This window comes from Nannospalax galili, unplaced genomic scaffold (genome assembly GCF_000622305.1).
Source record: "Nannospalax galili isolate Female #2095 unplaced genomic scaffold, S.galili_v1.0 scaffold24, whole genome shotgun sequence".
NCBI lineage: Eukaryota > Metazoa > Chordata > Mammalia > Rodentia > Spalacidae > Nannospalax > Nannospalax galili.
Genome location: NW_008352654.1, coordinates 225,336 through 244,580, shown reverse-complemented (window position 1 = coordinate 244,580; position 19,245 = coordinate 225,336). Strand labels below are relative to the sequence as shown.

The 19,245-nt window shown below is 47.8% G+C and overlaps 1 protein-coding gene across 1 annotated transcript in view; it reads left to right on the top strand.

Annotated features, from left to right (window-relative positions):
- Positions 1 to 6,990, top strand: part of Jdp2 (Jun dimerization protein 2) — a 33,242-nt gene extending 26,252 nt beyond the window's left edge. The window contains exon 3 of the mRNA XM_029554419.1: positions 5,905 to 6,990. Coding sequence (XP_029410279.1) covers positions 5,905 to 6,090 — 186 coding nt within the window. The 3' untranslated portion in view covers positions 6,091 to 6,990. The remainder of the gene's footprint in view (positions 1 to 5,904) is intronic.
- The last annotated feature ends 12,255 nt before the right edge of the window (positions 6,991 to 19,245 follow it).

Here is a 19,245-nt window from a genome sequence, read left to right as displayed (position 1 = left end):
GACAAGGAGACGGGGTGAGCTGGGTGGCTGGGGGGGGCAAGGAGACGGGGCGAGCAGGGTGGCTGGGGGGCAAGGAGATGGGGTGAGTAGGATGGCTAGGGGGACAAGGAGACGGGGTGAACAGGGTGGCTGGGGGGGCAAGGAGACGGGGTGAGCAGGACGGCTAGGGGGACAAGGAGACAGCCTATCCTTTGCAAGGACTGAAGCTCTTGGACACTGTGTGACACGGCCTCAGCCCCCTGCCCTCATCTGCTACTTCTCTGCTATCCCTTAAATCTCAACTATCAAACCAGCCTTCAGCAGCTCCTGCCCACACAGGTCCCCTGGAAGCCCAGAGAAGGTGGAAAAAGCTATGTTCCCTTCCACTGAGCTTAGACCCTGGGTGCTGACTTGGTGCTCCAGGCCTGGGACAATCCATTTGGGCCCCTGGTGGCTATCACAGGAATCTAGGATCCATGCTAATGAAATGGGGGGGGGGGGTACCATGCCTATGAGCAGTGGACATAGCACCGAGACTGGCTGTTTTGTGCCAGGAAAGGCTCCCTTAGTTGCAGTGGCTCATCCAGCTCTGCCTCTGCTGGCTAGCTCTCCTCCGGTCCACTTGCCTTTGCACTCGTGATATGTCTTGATCCTTCTCTCCCTATGTCCTGCCTCGCAGAAGACCTTCCCTGCATCTCAAAAATGGTAGGTGGCAGTGAAGGGAAGTGAGCAGAAAGCTGATTAGTCCAGGCCATCGCCAGTCCCACACCCCAATCATGGTACTAGCAATGCTCTATTACATAATGCCAATTATATAACAGGCAGGTACTGTTCTACAAGTACACAATAATTTGCAGTAGTGGTGAACATTTGTAAAGCCAGGCACTGTGCTAAGTGCTGTGTGCATCTGAGCTCATTTTACTGGCATCGTAACCATTGAGACAAACCTTTGTGAGTCACTTTCTGTAGGTGAGGCATGTCAGTGAGGAAAAGTGACTTACCCAGGTCTCTTAGCCACCAACGGGTAAGACTGAGACCAAAGCCCACCCCGGTCTCGGAGCCTCTGCTCTTTACATCGTGATTCCTGCTCTCATTCATACCTTGGCTGGTTTGTTCCTGAATCCGACAGGTGCAGTAAATGTCCACAGGTATGCTAGGCACACTGTGGGGGGACACAAGCAAGAGCTGAGACCGTTCTCTGATGCTTGCGTCTGTGTTCCCTTCTCATGCTCGCCACAAGCTGTGTGCTGTTCTGGTGTCACAAGTGTGAGCAATGTGGACCATGTGTAGACCTCCAGGCTGTGAGCCCTCAGGACAGGATGGTGGCCATCAGCAGGAGTGAGACTCCTATAGCTAGGAACCCTTAAAAGAGATGGTATGCAGCACTAGACTGGAAATCATGCAGAAGTTTCTACGATACTGGCCGGAAGGATGGGTGGAGTATCCCATGCTTTCTCTCCAACATTGAGTACCTACAGTGGGCAGAGCAGGGGATACAGGCAAGTATAGAGAAGTTTCTCCTAAGAAGCTTCCCATGTGACTGCTGCCTCCTGGGGCTTGTCACTTGTCAGCTAGTTAGCAGGCGAGATGTGCCCACGTTAAAGGCTCTGAATGATGCACCAGCACCATGGAAAGTTGGCACCAACTGATCGGCTCTTCATTCCGGTAATACTTGCCAAGCACCTACTGTGTGTCTGGCATTATACAGGTTTCACTTGATCCTTAGCATTCCAGTAAGGTAGATATTATTCTCATTTTAGAAACTGACCTGTAGTTCAGAAAGGTCAAGTTACTTGTTCAAGGTCACACTGCTAGCAAGTAGAAGGCAGGATCTCATACCCCGTTTGATGATCCAACTCTCCATCTAACAAGTGATGACAGAGTTACCCGCTGACTCACAGTGGATAATAGATGGCAAATGAGGAACGGTAACAATGTAGTGTTGTTAGGGAAGCCCAGAGTGCTGTGGGGGCATATGGTGCTACTACAGGGGGATCGTCCCTAGGATGGACTGAGGAACGACAGTCTCAGTTGTGAGATAAAAGAGGAGCAGGCACTAATAAGATGAAGGAAGGGTGTAGGAGGAGAGGGTCACTAGGAGTAGCACATACAGACGCAGGTAGTGCTGTGTAAGGATGTGTTCAAGGCATTGACAAGAATGTTAGTGTGGTTGGAGGTTAGACTTCTAAGTGGGAGGATGGAGAGGCAGACAGGTGCAGACCCTCACTCATAGGGTGAGGCCTATATGCTGACTTGTCTGGGATAGCTCAGTTTATGCCTGTTGTCCCAGTCCAGTTATTAATGACACCTTTCAGTCTTTCACCCCATTGCATGATGATATCTATAGTCATGGGGAGCCAAGGAGTTCAGGAGGAGAGAGGCACCAGTCAGAGGAATCCACTGTCAGGCCTTGGGTTGGGACAGCTGAGATAGTGCTCTGTTGTCCCAAGGAGAGAAGATGTGGCTGCCAAGATTGGAGAAAATGGAGTGACCTCAGGTCTGGGAGGCAACACCATCTGGGCCCAAGCCCAATCCTCACTCCCCCTGGACAGCCCTCCCCAGCTCTGGCCCTGGGAGCAGAAGTTTGAATGTGAAGGCAGATGGCTGTGTTGGCAACGCCTGCAGACTTGGGCGACTCTCGTGTAATGCAATTTTTAAGCCCTCCTACCCCTGAACTCTTGACCTCTGTATATCCATGGACAATCCAAAGGGTGAAAAGCCAGGGTGCCTAACACCTCAACTTGTTTCTACTGACTCTGCTGATGGTAGTGTAAAGACAAAATCTTGACTTATATCAATTCTATTCTAAGCCAACAAATGGTTTTAAATTTTCTAATGCAATAAATATCCAACAGAAGTCAGCATAATAAACAAAAATGCAGGCAAAATCATTTTACTCCATAAGTGGTGTGGCACATCCCAGCCCTTTTCCTGCTGCACTCACTAGACAAACACATCAAGTTGTTATAAGTTCAGAAACCTGTGCACACCTACAGTCTCAGCACTTGGAAGTCTGAGGTAGAAGGATCATAAGTTTGAAGCCAGCCTAGGCTACCTAGTAAAAACCTGTCTCAAAAACAAACAAACAAGCAAGGAAAAATTACAGTTTTTAAAACTCTACAAGCCACAACTTACAGTTGCACAATAAATAACCATGTAGTACCAACCACTAACTCCGTGGGCACAGGAAGGAGTCAAAGTAAAAAGAGGCTAGTTATGCTGTGAATCCAGACCAAGTTGCCCCAAACCCCACAGACCAGTGTGACACAGATCACCACATGGAGGGTTGACCCTCCACTTGGTTGTTTGGAGGAGGCGGGTCCCTCTGTGGTACTGAATGCTGTCTTGTACCCTTGTCTGTCCATGTTTTTGTTGTTGCTTTATTTTGTTTTAGACAGAGTCTCATGTAGACCAGGCTAGCTTCAAGCTTACTATGTAGCCAAAGCTGGCCTTGAACTCCTCACCCCCTGCCTCTATCTCCTGAGTGCTGGAATGATAGGCTCATGTCAGTATGCCCAGCGAGGCCTGTCCAGTTTGCACTTCAAGTATGCAAATACACAGCCATCAAGTCCAAACTCCTTCCACAGTGCGTATAACATTCTGAAGCCCAGCTCCCCTCCCGGGCTCCTTTCTAAGACCCTTCCAGCCAGCTCTCTCTGCCCTTGTCTCCTTCATTCTCCAAACCCAGGTGGTCCCCAAGACCTGCTGAGTTATCTTTGAAACATCTCTCTTCCTACTGTTCTGCTCACAGGTTAAAGGAAGGATCCCTTAAGCCCCTCTAACCCTTTGGTTTACACAGTGTTTTCCCCCGTGGAAGTTCTTCTAATCCCCAGGATCATCACCTCTTTACAGACAAGATAACCAAGGTTCAGAGAAGAAGCTAAGAAACTTGCTCTAGACTCAGATTCTAAACCTTGGGGCTTTGCATAGCTGTTGCTGGCTCTGACCCACTTTTTCTGCTTTTCAGCCCGTGTGTGCTAGAGAGCAATGGGCACAGTGGACCCTGTACGTGACAGCTTGCCCATCTTTCCCATTCTCTCATGGTTCCCTCCCTCCCCTTCTCTAACATCTGGAGTCAGCTTCTCACCCTGCTGTTAACCCCGCCTGTTGGTCTCCTACACCCAGAATGTTTGTAAGCTCAGCCTTGCTGTGTGCTGAGTGGACTCTCCTCAGGAGCCATGCTGGGGGCTCATGGCCTTCAGATTTCCCAGAGCATTCATGGACATGGCAGGTTCAAGGTGCAACCTTAGCGGTGAGTGGATAGCCCAGAGACGCCACAAAGGGACTGAGGACAACCTGAAGATTGTGACAGCACCCTGAGCCAGGGGAGGTAGGGAGGACAGGAGAGGTACTGGCCACCTCTCAGAATTCTGAGAACTGTGGACCAGGCCAGTATTCCTGTCTTGTCTTAGCCTGCCTCATTAAAAACCACCATTAATGTTTCTCCATGTCTTCTCCCTTAGAATTTCTTTTCTCATCTGTGAAGCTGTTGTTCTAGGCTTCTGGTCCCAAAGCCCGCCTCCCTCGGATGAACACAAGGATTAGCCCTGTCAGGCTGTGAGGAAGATGGCACTTAGGGAGGTGTGGGGGTCCTTTTAAGTGTCCAAAGACCCAGCAGGAGGCTGTTCCATCTGCTCCCCAGTGAGTGGAGGGGCCCGTCACACATGCAGCTGCAAGCAGGACTTGCTCTGTGACTGATACGGGTCGTTCAGGATCTGCACCGTTGGTGTTTTGGACTAGATGGTCCTTGTGGTGAGGGCTGCCCTGTGTGTCCCTGTCACAGCATCTCTATTCTCCATGCACCACGTGCCAGTCACTATCCCTCAGCTATGACAACCAAACGTCTCCAGACCTGGGGGAAAAAGTCACTCCCAGTGAAGAACCCACTGTCCTAAAACTCTCCTCAGTTCATAGGCTGAGGAGACCTTTAAGTTATAAATTGTTAGAAAAATGGGAAAACCCATTGCAGTGGTCTTCTGTCTTACTCTCTGAACCCCAGGCCTTGAACAGGCATGCTTGTCACTGTCTCACCATGGATACACACCACCATGCCCCATCACATCCTCAACACCCCTCCCTCTCCCCAGCTAGACCCTCTCTAGCTGAACTGAGATGCCTGTCAATTGCCTGCCTGTAGACAAAGCGCAGATGATAGGAAGGAAAGTGGAGAGTGTTTTAAATAATTAGAGTAATGGCCCAGAAGTGCTGCTTTAGAAGGATGGCCCACACTGGGCTCGTCAATCCCAAAGTCAAGAATATCCATCACACCGGGTGTGCGGGCACATGTCTTGAATCCCAGCACTTTGGAGACAGAGGCAGGTGGATCTCTGTGAGTTCAAGGCCAGCGTGGTCTACATAGTGAGTTCCAGGACAGCTGGGGCTATAGAGAGACCCTGTTTCAAAAAGACAAAAAAAAAAAAAAAAAAAAAGAATATCCCATCATACGTTTGTCACACATCTAAGCATTTAGCATTTTGCTGCCACCTGTGGGCCACCTTGGACCCCTGCCCCCCTTCATCCACCTGCTCTAGATCCACCTGGCCTCCATTCTCTGCCTGCCTCTTCCTTCCTCCCTTTCTTTCTTTCTTTTTTTCTTTCTTTCTTCTTGTGCAGAGGTTTTGTGGCAGGGGAGCATTAGGTGTGTTTAGTTAATACAAGGAAGCCACTGAGGCTGGAGTAGATAGAGAGGGAGATGAGCCAGGCTGGTCCCAGAATATCACTTGGACTCCTCCTACTGTGACAGAGGCCAGTGTCATGGTGTGACAAGCCATGCCAGCAGAATGCCATTTATCCCAGAGGTTCAGCCTCCAGTGGAACCTGGCAGACAGGAACCATACCAGCAACACAGGTGCCAGCCAGGGTACCTGGGTGCCTCTGTGCAGCAGGCTGGCTGTGACAGCTGATGCTCTGTCTCTGTTTGCACAGGAGTCAGAGAGACTGGAGCTCATGAATGCTGAGCTGAAGACCCAAATCGAGGAGCTGAAGCTGGAGCGGCAACAGCTCATCCTGATGCTGAACCGCCACCGCCCCACCTGCATCGTGCGCACAGACAGCGTCAGGACACCTGAGTCAGAAGGCAACCCGCTGCTGGAGCAGCTGGACAAGAAGTGACTGGAGGCTGGGAGGAGGCATCAGAGGAGGAGGATGACAACAACAAGGACAAGAAGGATAAGGATGAGGATGAGGAGGAGGAGGAGGAGGCGGCGGCCATGGACCCCTCCTTGGTGCATGACAGACTGTTCGGTGAGGCTCAGCACAGCCAGCCTCCAGTCTGCTCTTTTCTGAAACTCAGCCCAGTCACACAAGAGGAAGAGCAAGCTGAAGAAACCCAGAGGGACCAAGCGCTGAGACCAAAGTTGACCCGTATGTAGGGGCTGTCCCACTCCAGGGCCCAGCTTGAAGGGCACCTGAACCAGAGAGATGCCCACACAGGAAGCCTTGTCAGGCACTCCTCTGACCTCTCCACCCAGACCCCCACCTGAGGGACCACTGAGCAGCCAGGAAAAGCCATGCGTTGCAACCACCATGCGGCTGAGGAGGAAATTTAGCTGGACTGCAATCCACCTGCCCCAGCCCAGCAGAGCTGTGATAGTCCTGCCGGAAGGCACAGCCTGGCGGCCCTGCTGGAGTTTGCTGTGGCATTGAGGCGCGGGCGCCCTTCCAAAGCACACACTCAATGAATGTTTACAGACTGGCTGTCCTGGCGGGGCTTCCAACTGCACATTTTTTTTTATACTTTCTTTTTTAAATATTTTTTACAAAAAAGATTTTATACAAGCAATATATATATGGATTTCTATAATTACTCGATGTGATACAGTACAAATATGCTATGATCTGTTTCTTATGGACATTTACCCACCAGTTACGGCCATTGTGTGTAATTCCTAAGTACTGTAGACTCTGGGTGTCGGGGGGGTGGCCAGGCAGGTGGGGTGCATTTCCATCCTTGTAAAACCTTCCTAGTATTCAGTCCTGTATCGCTCAGTAAACATTGCTCTTAATTACTCAGCTGCTTTGAGTGGCGTCTGCCCAGGGAGAGGGGTGAAGGGCATGCCCAGGGCCAGACATGTTTGGAGGATCTTAGTTTCCATAACCTTCCTCCAAGGTAAGACTGAAAATGCCCATTTCACAGCTGAGGGGCTGAGGCCCAGAGAAGTTAAGGAACTTTGCATATTCCATTTTGAGAGTACTTGCTTGATTCATTTAGGCCACAGATGTCTTTGAAGTGTACTCATGAGTGTGCCGAGCACTCTGCAACATACTGAGCCTTTTCTGGGGGGAATAAAACAAGCCTTGGTCCTTGTCCTCATGAACCTTCAGTAGTGGGTTCATCTCATGCTTGCTTCAAACCCTGTCTCATTTCATCTACACTATAGCTTTGTCAGGGAGCAGCCATTGTTCCCAATTCACAGATGGAGACTTGGAGACCCAGGAAAATGAAACTTGTAACCACCCTTTGTTGAAGTCTCAACCACTTGGCAAATACAAGGTCTCATTTACTTTTTAAAAGAGCACAGAACAGGCATTCTTCATTTTACAGATAGCTTAACTGAGGCTCAGAGAGGGTATGTAACTTCTCCAAAGTCACACAACTAGCAAGAAACAGAGCTGGTATATGAACTCTGTCTCATGGATCCATGGCTTCTTTCATCACCAGCTGCCTCTGATTTTCCTTGTGGTTGAATGGCTCACCCTCTGGGAACAGGAAGCTCAGAGGCCACCATTATAGATTTAATTTGGGAAAAGTTGTAGACTCTAGAGAGTTCTCGGCTGGCTCATGACGGTATGAACCAGCTGTCCCAACAAAGGCATATATGACCTAGAGTTATCTCCACCTATCACCTTTGCAGCCCAATTTCCTGCCCTGCAGAGCAGGAGCAGCTCAGTGCCATTCACATAGCACATGTCATTTACTTGGCTTGCGACAGTTTACAAGGCACAGCTAAGTGAGTTATCTCATTTGTTGTTAGGGATCTTGGAGGGTGGGGGCAGGCAGAATAGTTCTCATTAGTGCCCCTCTACCCTGAGGCTTAACAAGGTTAACGTTCAGCCAGCTAAAGAGAGGCAGAACTGAGAGTCCAATGCTTCAACCTTTGAACTGTGTGTTTCTTCTTAGACTGGGTAACTGCTTAATGTTGAATCTTTGCACCAGTGACTTTGAGTTGTCCCTCAAATAGTGTCCCTTGTGGGAGGGACAGAAATGGAAAATAGGTCACTAATAAACTGTTGGGCCCTCGCTTCCTCCCCTTGAATTCCCTCCACCCAACTGACTTCCAGCCTGGAGACAGTCTTGTCAGCTCTGTCTGCCATGGCAGCACACAGTATGTTCCTTCAACACTGTCCAGTCAGGAGAAAGAGGAAAGTGAGGATTTGTAAGAGTCCTTCAAGTGACCTATAGATGCCCCTGCAGTGTCACTGTCGCTACCTGCCCCTGTCTGTGGCTCCTTTAATTCCCTGCTGGGATACAGATGGCTGGTCTCTCATAGAGCCCTTTTATGCTATGTGGATGGCTCTCCATCCCATTCTGGCCAAACTAGTGACCTGTACTGCTGTTCCTACCACGGTGTCCTCCTCCTCCTCAGAGCAGCCTGCCTTCCTTGGGTAACTGGAAGTCACATTCTCTGTGTTCACCATCAGAGCCTCGGCTGGGATGTTTCCTGTGTGACACACACCATGTGTGCCTCTGCTGGTTCACACAGCCCTGCTGGGAGGTCCATGACACAATCTCAGAAAAACAAGACACAGAGAGGAGGGATCTTGCCTGGGGTCACAGAGCTGTTATGTGGCAGCACCAGGATGCTATTACAGGCTTGTCAGGGAGAATAGCAGCTGGGGCTCTGCCTCCCCAGAAAAGGAAATGCTCTGAGTTTGGTTTATGGTGGGACTTCAGTTGCCAGGAGATCGTGGTAGGAGGTGGGAGTGATGACACAGATCCAGCTGTACTCACAGCACACACACAGTCCCCAGTTCAGTTGCCCATCTGCAAGTGAATGAACAAACAGAAGGCTATGGGTCTTGCTTTTCTTATCATAAAGTGAGAATAGTTACAAGTCCCAGTCTTGCTGGGATCAAACAAAGAATGGGGATTAAGTGGGAATTATCCTGCCCTCTGTTACCAAGGCTAGCTGCTATTTATCACATAGTACAAATTACTTGGTTACCTTTTAGTCTCTAAAGGTGGCCTGTAGAGTTGGTGTTCTGACAACGTATCTGGTCCCTGTACTATGCTCTCCAGCCTGGGACCCAAGACTCCTGGGTTCCTTCAGCTTCTGATTTGCCATAACCATATTGGGCTTGTCATTCCTCTCCTGGGTAACCAGGAAGAAGCCACTGAGCTCTGCACAGCCACTGCCTTCAAAGGACAGGCGAACACATCAGCCATCATCAGATGGGCAGGAACTAGAACGGGATGGACAGGATGTCAAACGAAGGAAGCTTCCATTTGGCAAGTGTGAGTGCTATGGGAAGCAATGTGACAACTCAAGCCAAGCATGTCCCCTGACGAGGCAGCTTCCCTCCTGAGTGTGTACTTGGGAGACACTCCAGCACAGGATACCAAGAAGCGCTCAAGACCCACCACTGATGCTTTGTTTGCATTAAAGAAAAATTGGAGGCAACCTAAATGCCCTCAGAGGTAAGGATGGAAAAACAAATGATGGTGTTTCACAAGTATTAGTTGGCCCTTAAAAGATGAGCCTTGGCTATGTCTCTCATTATGGATGAATCTCAGAATCACTGTGGAGCTGGAGGGCAGGGGAGCAAATTGCAGAAGAGTTTGGAGTATAGAGTATGTATGGAGTGTTTCTCAACATGTAAATCAATACTTTATTGCTTAAGGACACACAGAGAACTGGGTAACAAAGACGGGACAGCATACACAGGATGCTATAAATACCAAAATTAGTGATTGGGATTGCTCCTGGTGGCATCTACAAGAGTAAGTAGGACACTGGGTTTCAGTTGCACATGTTCCTTTATTTTTAAACATTGTCACCAAATGTGGAATAACACTGGAACTTGTTAGTGGTGGGCGGTGTGCTCAGAGGTTTACATTCCTCTCTTTGCCCCTCTGTCCACTTCCTGATAAAAGAGAGCAAATTCCCGTACATTCTTTCCTTAGAAAACTCAGGAAATAAAAGCCACTCAGAAATTACAATGGATTGCAACATATGCACATTGAATTTATGCAAATTCAATTGCATGCCTAAAAGGAAGAAATTCAGAGTGAGTTGATCTGGCCCTTGTCCTGGGGAGGGCGCTCTAGGGGTGGTATTTTGAGGAGTATGGTCGGCTTTAGTTCAGCAGCTGATCCCCGAGCTCTGGGATGGGTAGCTGAGGCTTGTCTCAAGTTAATTATGGCTCTCTAGGCTTCCTCCTTCTCCCTGACTTTCCAGCCTAACCTTGAGTGCAAAGTAACCAACTCCACAGCACTACTTGAATGTGGGGACAGTCTTTAAAAGACAAGAACCCAGTGATCCTAGGTATACGGCACTTCCTATTCTGTTGTAACATATTACCAAAGATGGAATGACTTCGAGCAACACATGTTCTGTTTCTTAACAGCTCTGGAGGTCCGAAGCATAAAATGCTTCACACTGGGCTAAAATCAAGGCATCTGCAAGACTGTGCTCCTTCTGCAGGCTTTAGGAGAGAATCCATTTCTGCTAGAATGGCTGGCCTGAAAGCCCCAGGAACACTCCTGTTTCCACCTCCCAGTGCTGGGATTACAGGTGTGAACAGATTGTGCTCAGCTTTTTATGTGGGTACTGAGGATCAAGCTCAGGTCCTCATGCTTACATGGTAACCAGTTTACCAACTGAGCCGTCTCCATGGCTCCCCTCTTCTATCTTTTAAGGACCCTTGTGATAACATTGCATTTACTCAGATAATCTAGGATAATCTCTTTATTTTAAGGCTATGATGAACAACCTTAACTCCACAGCAACTTTAATTCCCTCTGGCTTACAACAGATTACAGGTTTCTAACTGTTAGAATGTGGGCCATTCTGGGCTGGCCATTATTCTACTTTCCATCCAAGAAATTAAGAAGAGTTGGAGGTTCTTGGGTCTGGTGGGATGGCTCAGCAATTAAGAGCACTGGCTGCTCTTCCAGAGGACCTGGGTTTAGATCTCAGCACCCACATAGTGGCTAACAACTGTCTGAAACTCCAGTTCCAGGGGATCTGATGCCCTCTTCTGGCTTCTGTGGACATTGCATGACATGGATGCACTCACATGCATGCAGGCAAAACCCTTATACACATAAAATAAAAATAAATAAATAAAATTTTAAAAAAGAGTTGGAGGTTCTACCTGGATAGGCCAATATGGACTCTAGCCCTCTGGAATTGTAAGGCAAATAAACTCTTCCTTCCACAAGTTTCCTTGGTCAGTGCTTTATCACAGCAACAGAAAAGCAGAAAAGTAATACGATCACCATCACACACATTCAATAAACATTTCCCAGATCCTTCTCTCAAGCACAACTGTCCAGCAGGGAAAGGGACTTCCTTTTGGATATGAAGTATAGGCCTGGTTCCTAATGCAGTAATGTTTAGAGGGGAGGCTTTGGGAAGTGATTAGCTCAGGAGAGCTCAGGCTTCATCAATGGATGAATCCTCCATTAGATTCCTAATTTGACGGCATTCCTGGGAAGTAATGGAAGTTGGAAGAAGGTCACTGGGAGGGTGCCCTGAGAAGATACACTTTGTTTCTATTCCCTTTCTGTCTCTGCTTCCTGGCCCCCATGATGTGAGCTCTTGCTATCATGATGCTCTGCCTGACCACAGCCCAGAAACAAGGGAGACTGGTGGCCAAGGACTACAACCTGTGGAACTATGAGCCAAAATGAAACACTCCTTTTAAATCGTTTCTCTCAGCTGTAAAACCTGATGAACACAAGCTCCTTCCAGGCTGGAGAGAAGACATGGACCCAACAAAATCTGTCGTCAGGGAGGACAGTATTTAGGGGAGCAGACAGGCCCACATGGCAAGGGCTAGGCTGGGGGCAGCGGTAAATGACAGCAAGGTGACTTCTACCTGGGGTTAGGGGAGCCTTGAGCCCATGCCACCTTCTTTCCAATGGAAAACAAAATCCTATTTTGAGCGCATGCTGTAGTTTCGAGATTTCACCATTTTTCTCCAACAATGGAAGCTCTTAGGCCAGCATGTTAATATTTTTACAGCACACTGGTCCCCCCTCCCAGATCTCTGTACAAGCCATTTCTTAGTCATCCCAGGAATGCTTCTTTTAGGTCATGTGACCAGGAGCTGTCCCTGTGGTAGCCTCAGCCTCAGGAGGCCCTTGTTTTGGTGACTGTGACAGTCAGTGGTAGCTTAGCAGTCCTTCGGGAGAGAATCCTGATGAGCCAGCTGCAGGCCTTGGCAGATTCAAGGTCCCCAGGCTCCAAGTCCTTCCAGCCCTACTTTCTGAGTATTTATAGGCCAAGTGGGAAGAGTAGCAGTAGTCTCCTCTGCTTTTCTTTTCTTGAAATACTCAGTTCACCTTCTACTAAGCCAGATTTGCCTAATGCTGACTGTAAGAAACGTCTGCAGGGCCTAGGGACCTGAGTGGCTAAACTCTCCACATTATTCAGAGTCTCTGAAAAAGTACTTCTTGTTCTGTCACAGGATGGAGTGGAAGGTGGTGGTGGAAGGGTCTCACATCCCAGGTTGGTCTCCCTAGTGCTGGGATTACAGACATATGCTACCATGTCCGGTTTTATGTAGTGCTAGACATCAAATCCAGGGCTTCTTGAATGCTAGGCAAACACCTTACCAACTAAGCTACACCCCCAGCCCCAAAGTGCTTCTTCTTTGAAGGCACAGGGAAAAACCAGCAGTCTTCCCTCAAATGCACTCAGTTTGCATTCGTAAAGCAGCCTCCAGCCTGGCTCCAGAGACATCCCTTTTGGAGTTAGAGAGGAGGGAAGTCCAAGGTCAGGGTTGCTAGGGTCTGTGAGACAAGGACAATAAACACAAAGAAACCTTTAGTTTCTCAGGGAGGGCCAAGTAGGCCGGGCCTGATGGCAGGTCCTGGAGAGGCAAGGGGCTCAAATCCAGATTACAGGTAACGGACAATCCTGGAGAGGATTGTAGAAACAGGACCTCTCATTCTTTGCTGGTGGGAATGCAAAATGATATAGTCTGTTTAGGAAGACAGCTTGGTAGGTTCTTACAAACCCACAAATACTCTGACCAAATAATCCAGCAACTGTGTTCCCTAATACTTAACCAAATGAGTTGAAAACTTACCTCCATCCAAATGTTCATAGCAGCTCTGTTCAGAATTGCACTAAACGGGAACTAGAGAGATGACTCTGTGGATAAGAGCACTTGCTGTATCAGCATGAGGAGTTGAGTTTGAATCCCCAGCATCCATGTAAAAAGTCGAGCATGGCTACATGTGCCTGCAATCCCAGGGTTGGGGGCAGAGATAAGTGGATCCCAGGAGCTCACTGGCCACTCTGGGTAGCCCAAATAGTGAATGTCCAGTTCAGTGAGACCCCCATCTTAAAGGAGTAAGACAGAGAATGGGAGAGGAAGATATCAGATGTCTTCCTCTGGCCCCTGCAAGCACACACATGGGTACTCACCACATACTCACCATACAACACACAACATACCCCAGAGAAGGGGGTGGAGAGGAGAGAGAGAGAGAGAGAGAGAGAGAGAGAGAGAGAGAGAGAGAGAGAAAGTTAAAAATGTAAAGACTAGGCTGGGCATGGTGGCGCATGCCTTTAATCCCAGCACTCAGGAGGCAGAGGCAGGCAGATCTCTGTGAGTGCAAGGCCAGCCTGGTCTACGTAGTGAGTTCCAGGACAGCTGGGGCTACAGGGAGACCCTGTCTCAAAAAGACCAAAAAAAAGAAAATGTAAAGACTAGCCAGGTGTGGTGGCACATGCCTTTAATCTCAGCACTCAGGAGGCAGAGGCAGGTGGCTCTCTCTGTGAGTACAAGGCCAGCCTGGTCTACATAGCAAGTTCCAGGCCAGGTCAGGCTACAGGGAGACCCTGTCTCAAAAAGAGCGGAAAAAAAAAAGTAAAGACTAATAATAATTATTCCAAATGGGTAAGAAGCCAAGTTGCTCTTCAGTGGGTATATAAACGGGTGCATTCATTCATACAATGGAATATTATTTAGCTATATAAAGAGACAAGGGGTCCAGGGCTAGTGAGATGGCTCAGCAGGTAAAAGCACTTGCTGTACAAGCCTGACAACCCAAGTTTGATCTTACTCATTTTTATGTACATTTATTTATATTTTAATTTTTCTTTGCAGGAAAAAGTTTATTGAGTACATTTCATGGGCTTTAAGCAGACCTCGGTCCCGCTTTTTAACTTTTAAAAACTTACATTATGTTTTGGTGGTGTTAGGGATTAAACCCAGGGTTTTATACAAACTAGACAGTACTCTACCGCTGAACTACACCCCAGATAGTGTTTTTCTAAATAAGATGAGGTATATGTATGTTGTTTATAATTAGAAGAGATAATCTTAGCCAAGCATGGTGGCAAACAGCTTTAATTCCAGCACTTGGGAGGCAGAGGCAGGTGGATCTCTGTGGGTTCAAGGCCAGCCTGGTCTACATAATGAGTTCTAGGCCAGCTGGGGCTGCAGGGAGACCTGTCTCAAAAAGACAAAAAAAGATAATCTTTATAAAAATCAAGTTCAAGTGGAAAAACAAGAAGCACACTCTGTTCAGGGCAAGGCTGGGCTATCCTGGAGCTCTAGAGAGCCCTCACTCAGGAGCTTGTTCAGGGCAAGGCTGGGCTATCCTGGAGCTCTAGAGGGCCCTCACTCAGGAGCTCGTTGGTTCCCTTCCCCAGGGAGAGCTGAGCTCAATGGCTTCCTAGGTGATCCAGGGCAGAGAGAATTCCTCTGGTGCCTGTTGTGCTCAGAGCATTCTTGCTAAGTGAACTCTTTCCCCTTAAGTGACAAACATTTGTCTACTCAGGCGACGTCTTCCTTGGGACCACTGCCTCGTCAGTGTTGTAGCCTGCCTAAGCACAGGTCTTCGCTTCTGCTTATCAGAGTTGCAAGGGGGTGGGAGTGGCATCCTCTGCACCACACCCCACTACCTATGCCGGCTTCTCCCTCTTGTCTGCCAGGCTCTGGGCTAAGCCTCACAGCTGCAGTCCATGGTAGACTGTAGATCCCAGGGTTCCAATCCTGGGCTCTCAACACTTCCTACTGTGTGATTTGGGGCAAGGCACTGGACCATTTGACTTTAGTTTGTTCATCTGTAAAGTGGGCCTGAAGGCCACACACCCAAGGCATTTACTGCAATGTGTGGCACACAGTAAGACAGCCAGTAATTTGGGGGTGGATAGCAGACAGGCCCCTACCCACGTAGAGCTCAAGTTTAGAGAATTATAGATTGAATGAGTAAGGAAAAGGGGGGTGAAACCCACTGGACTGAGAGGTGGGATTTATCAAAAGACCGTTTCTTCAGATCAACTGGCAGTTTGGAGCCTTCCTCTGGCTCCCTCTCTTAGCTGGTGTGGAGCTGGTTCCCAATGGATTGCCTCCTTCCCTCCCTGGTCTTCAGAGCCTCATTAAGCCATAGACACTTTGCCCTGGGGACCCCTTCCACCACTGAGAAATTAGTATGTTGACAACTATAGTGATATACAGATAAATACAACCAGGCTGGGTTATAGTCATTTCTCCTTCTGCTTTTAAAAGTAATTAAAGCCAGGGGAGATGGCTCAGTGGGCAAAGTGCTTTCTGCAAAGGCTTGAGAGCTCAAGCTCAAATCCCCAGAGCCTGCATAAAGCTAGATGTGGTAGGGCGTGTCTGTAATCCCTGCATTCCTCAGTAAAATGGGAGCACAGACAGGAGACTCCATGGAAGCCTGAGGGCCAGTTAGCCTGGCAGCACAGCAGTGAACAGAGACCCTGCCCAAACAAGGAGGAAAGTGAGGACCAATACTCAGTGTTGTCTGCTGACCTCCATATGTATGCCATGGCATGCATACCCATGCACACACATGAACATGCACATTGGGGGGGGGGAGAGAGAGAGAGAGAGAGAGAGAGAGAGAGAGAGAGAGAGAGAGAGAGAGATTAAATCCTTTGCATGGGGGTGGAGAAATGGCTCAGTGGTTAAGAGCACTAGCTGCTCTTCAGAGGACTTGGGTTCCAGTCCCAGCACCCACATGACGGTTAACAGCCATCTGTAACTCCAGTTCCAGGGATCCGATGCCCTCTTCTGACCTCCATGGGCATTGCATGACACAGGTACACTTACATACATGCAAGCAATACACTCATATACATAAAATAAAAATAAAGTATTTAAAACCTTTTTATGGGTTTCTGAATGTATCATAAGGCCCTATGCACTTTACCTACAAGGACTGATGGATGAGTCAGAATGGCTTGTCACAGGAAGGCGAACACAGAGCACACCAACCTGGGAGTTTTCAGAACAGGAGAAACAAAATAATTCACTTTAGCAACAAAAATTATCATTTTACAGCCGAGCGTGGTGGCACACACCTTTAATTTCAGCACCTGGGAGGCAGAGGCAGGCAGATCTCTGTGGGTTCGAGGCCAGCCTGGTCTACATGGTGAGTTCCAGGCCAACTGGAGCTATAAGGAGACCATGTCTCAAAAAAAAAAAAAAAAAAAAAAAAAAAACACCAAAAAACCAAAATTCTCATTTTACAGGAACTGGAGGGATGGATTAGCAATTAAGAGCACTGGTTGCTCTTCCAGAAAACCCTGGTTCAGTTTCCAGCATGAACTTGGTGGCTAACAACCACCTGTAATTCTAGTTTCAGAGGATCCAATGCCCTCTTATGGCCTCCTTGGGTATTGCATGCATATAGTACACTTTTACTCATGGTAGGCAAAATACTCATACACATGAGTATTTTTGAAACAAAAATAAATTTAAAAGTCTCATTTTGATACATTTAGTGGTTATGTATCTCATTTAATTATTTCAATAACTGAAGAATTAGTAGATCATTGTTTGTTTAGTTTTTGAGACAGGGTCTCAATCTCACTATGTAGAGACTGGCTGGCCTGGAACTCCTTATGTAGACCAGACTGGCTTTGAATTTGCAGCAATCCTCCTGCCTCAACATTATGAGTGTTGAGACTGTACGCATGTACCACCTGACCCAATCTGATGAGATATTTTTTCAACTGCATAGGCAATGAAATGGAGGCCCAGAGAGTTTACATCCCTGCCCACAGTGTTGGACTTGTCAGGGGCAAGGCAGGATTCAGACCCAGGTCTATATGACTCACAGCCCCAGGATCTTCCCAGGCTGTCATGCTGCCATACCACTGCAGCAGAGAAAGCTGAACAAAGGCAAGTGTGACTAGCTCTAACAGGCTAATTACAATGGTTATAACTGGGCAAGGGCCATCTATGTAGGAGAGACTTAACCTTTGAACATCATCCCACTGACTGGTACCCAGGAGTCCTCAGCTGCTTAGAAAGGCCCTTTTCATTGTCTGCCTTGTCTAACCCCTCTGCATCCCACTCATACCAACTTGACTGGGCTCTAGGTTAAGGATCACCATTTGAATAAGATTGCATCTCATCCCTGCCCTGCTCCTGACAAGTCCAGCACTGTGGGGAATGACATGTCATACAGTTATCTTGTGGGTGTGGCTAGGGTAGAGAGGAAGTCTGGTTGCCATGAAGACAATGATGGATGCCCAAAGAGAAATGAGTGATGCTAGTGGTTAGCTTATACAATACTTCCTTCAATGTTCTTTATTTTATTTATTATTTTTATTTTATATGTATGAGTGTACTGCCTGCATGTGTATAAATGCACCCACATTTTGCAATGCCTTCAGCGGTCAGAAGAGGGCATTGCATCTGCTGGAACTGGAATTAGAACAGTTGTTAGCCACTACGTGGGTGCTGGGAATGGAATCCAGGTCCTCTGCAAAAGCAGCCAGTGCTCTTAATCACTGAGCCATCTCTCCAGCCCCCAATGTTCTTTCTTTATTTGTTAACACTTAAGCAATGGGCAAAGCAGGTAATATGATATTATGGGCTGGAGCTGTAGTTGGGTTGGTAGAGTGTTTGCTTAACATGCATGAAGCCATGGGTTCAATTTCCAGCATAGCATAAACTGGACATGTCATGCATGCCTGTAATTCCAACACTTACAAAGGATAAGGCCTATTTTTATAAACATATTTCCTAGCTCTGTTCAGTGAAGGAGTTTAAGGTCATCCTCCATTACATAGCGAATTCAAGGCCAGCCTGGAATACATGAGACTACCTCAGAAACTAATATGTGACATGTCATGGTATGCTACAGTTTCATTCTTAAGACTGTGGTAGCTCCCGATGGCCTTCCCAGCTGTGACCTTCAGCATCACCTTCCCAGTCCCCTTGGTTCTGGCTCCCCTTCTGCCCTAGTCAAACTGCATATCTGATACTTGCTCTTAAACTGTCCTGTGTCTTTACTTTGGTTCCTAGATAACCCAGCTCATGTCTAAGGACACAAAGTCAAGTCAGGATGTGATGGAACTGAAATTCAGAGTCAGATAGGTTGCCCTCCAAAACTCATGACAAAGAAAGGTACAGTGGCATCCTGGCTACATGTGAATCAGGAAGTGTGGCTTACCAGTGCAGGTGGCGATGGCCCCTTCGCCTGGCCCACACTTGCCTCTTCTTTAAGGGTCCATTCAGGCATGGCTGCACTTTCAGTGGGTTTTAAACTTGAAGCTCATCTGACAGTGAGCAAGGGAATAACAGAGTAAGGATGCTCAAGTTCTACTTTGGGGACAAAAAATGGTTTGGGGAGCAAAGGCCTCTAGTTGCTTCTGTCCAATTCCTACCCTGAGGGGGTACCTATATCTGAAATGGCCGGATGATGTGCCCACATGGGACCAGGAAGTGGTAACTCCTTAAACCTTGCCACTATTCACACCTTCAGTGACTCATTTTGGTGAAACTCAACGAACTCAGAGCACCTGCACCAGTGGAGTATTTTTGAGATGGAAAGCTCCACAGAACCCCTCCTTATAGGCTACAAACAGCTGAGGCCCGAGCTATGAAGAGACCCAACAGAAGGACCAATGGTCTAAGAGAATACCTCATCCTGCACTGGTGAATGCAGTAGAGAATGGCCTCGAAGGGCCCAAGGTAAGCAAGTTAATAGGGGTGAAGATTTAATATGCACACAAGAACATATATATGTATACACACAAAAACATACACATATATGGCTATATATTTTTTAAGTGGATGACTAATTTGCATATAGTGACTTATATGTTTAAT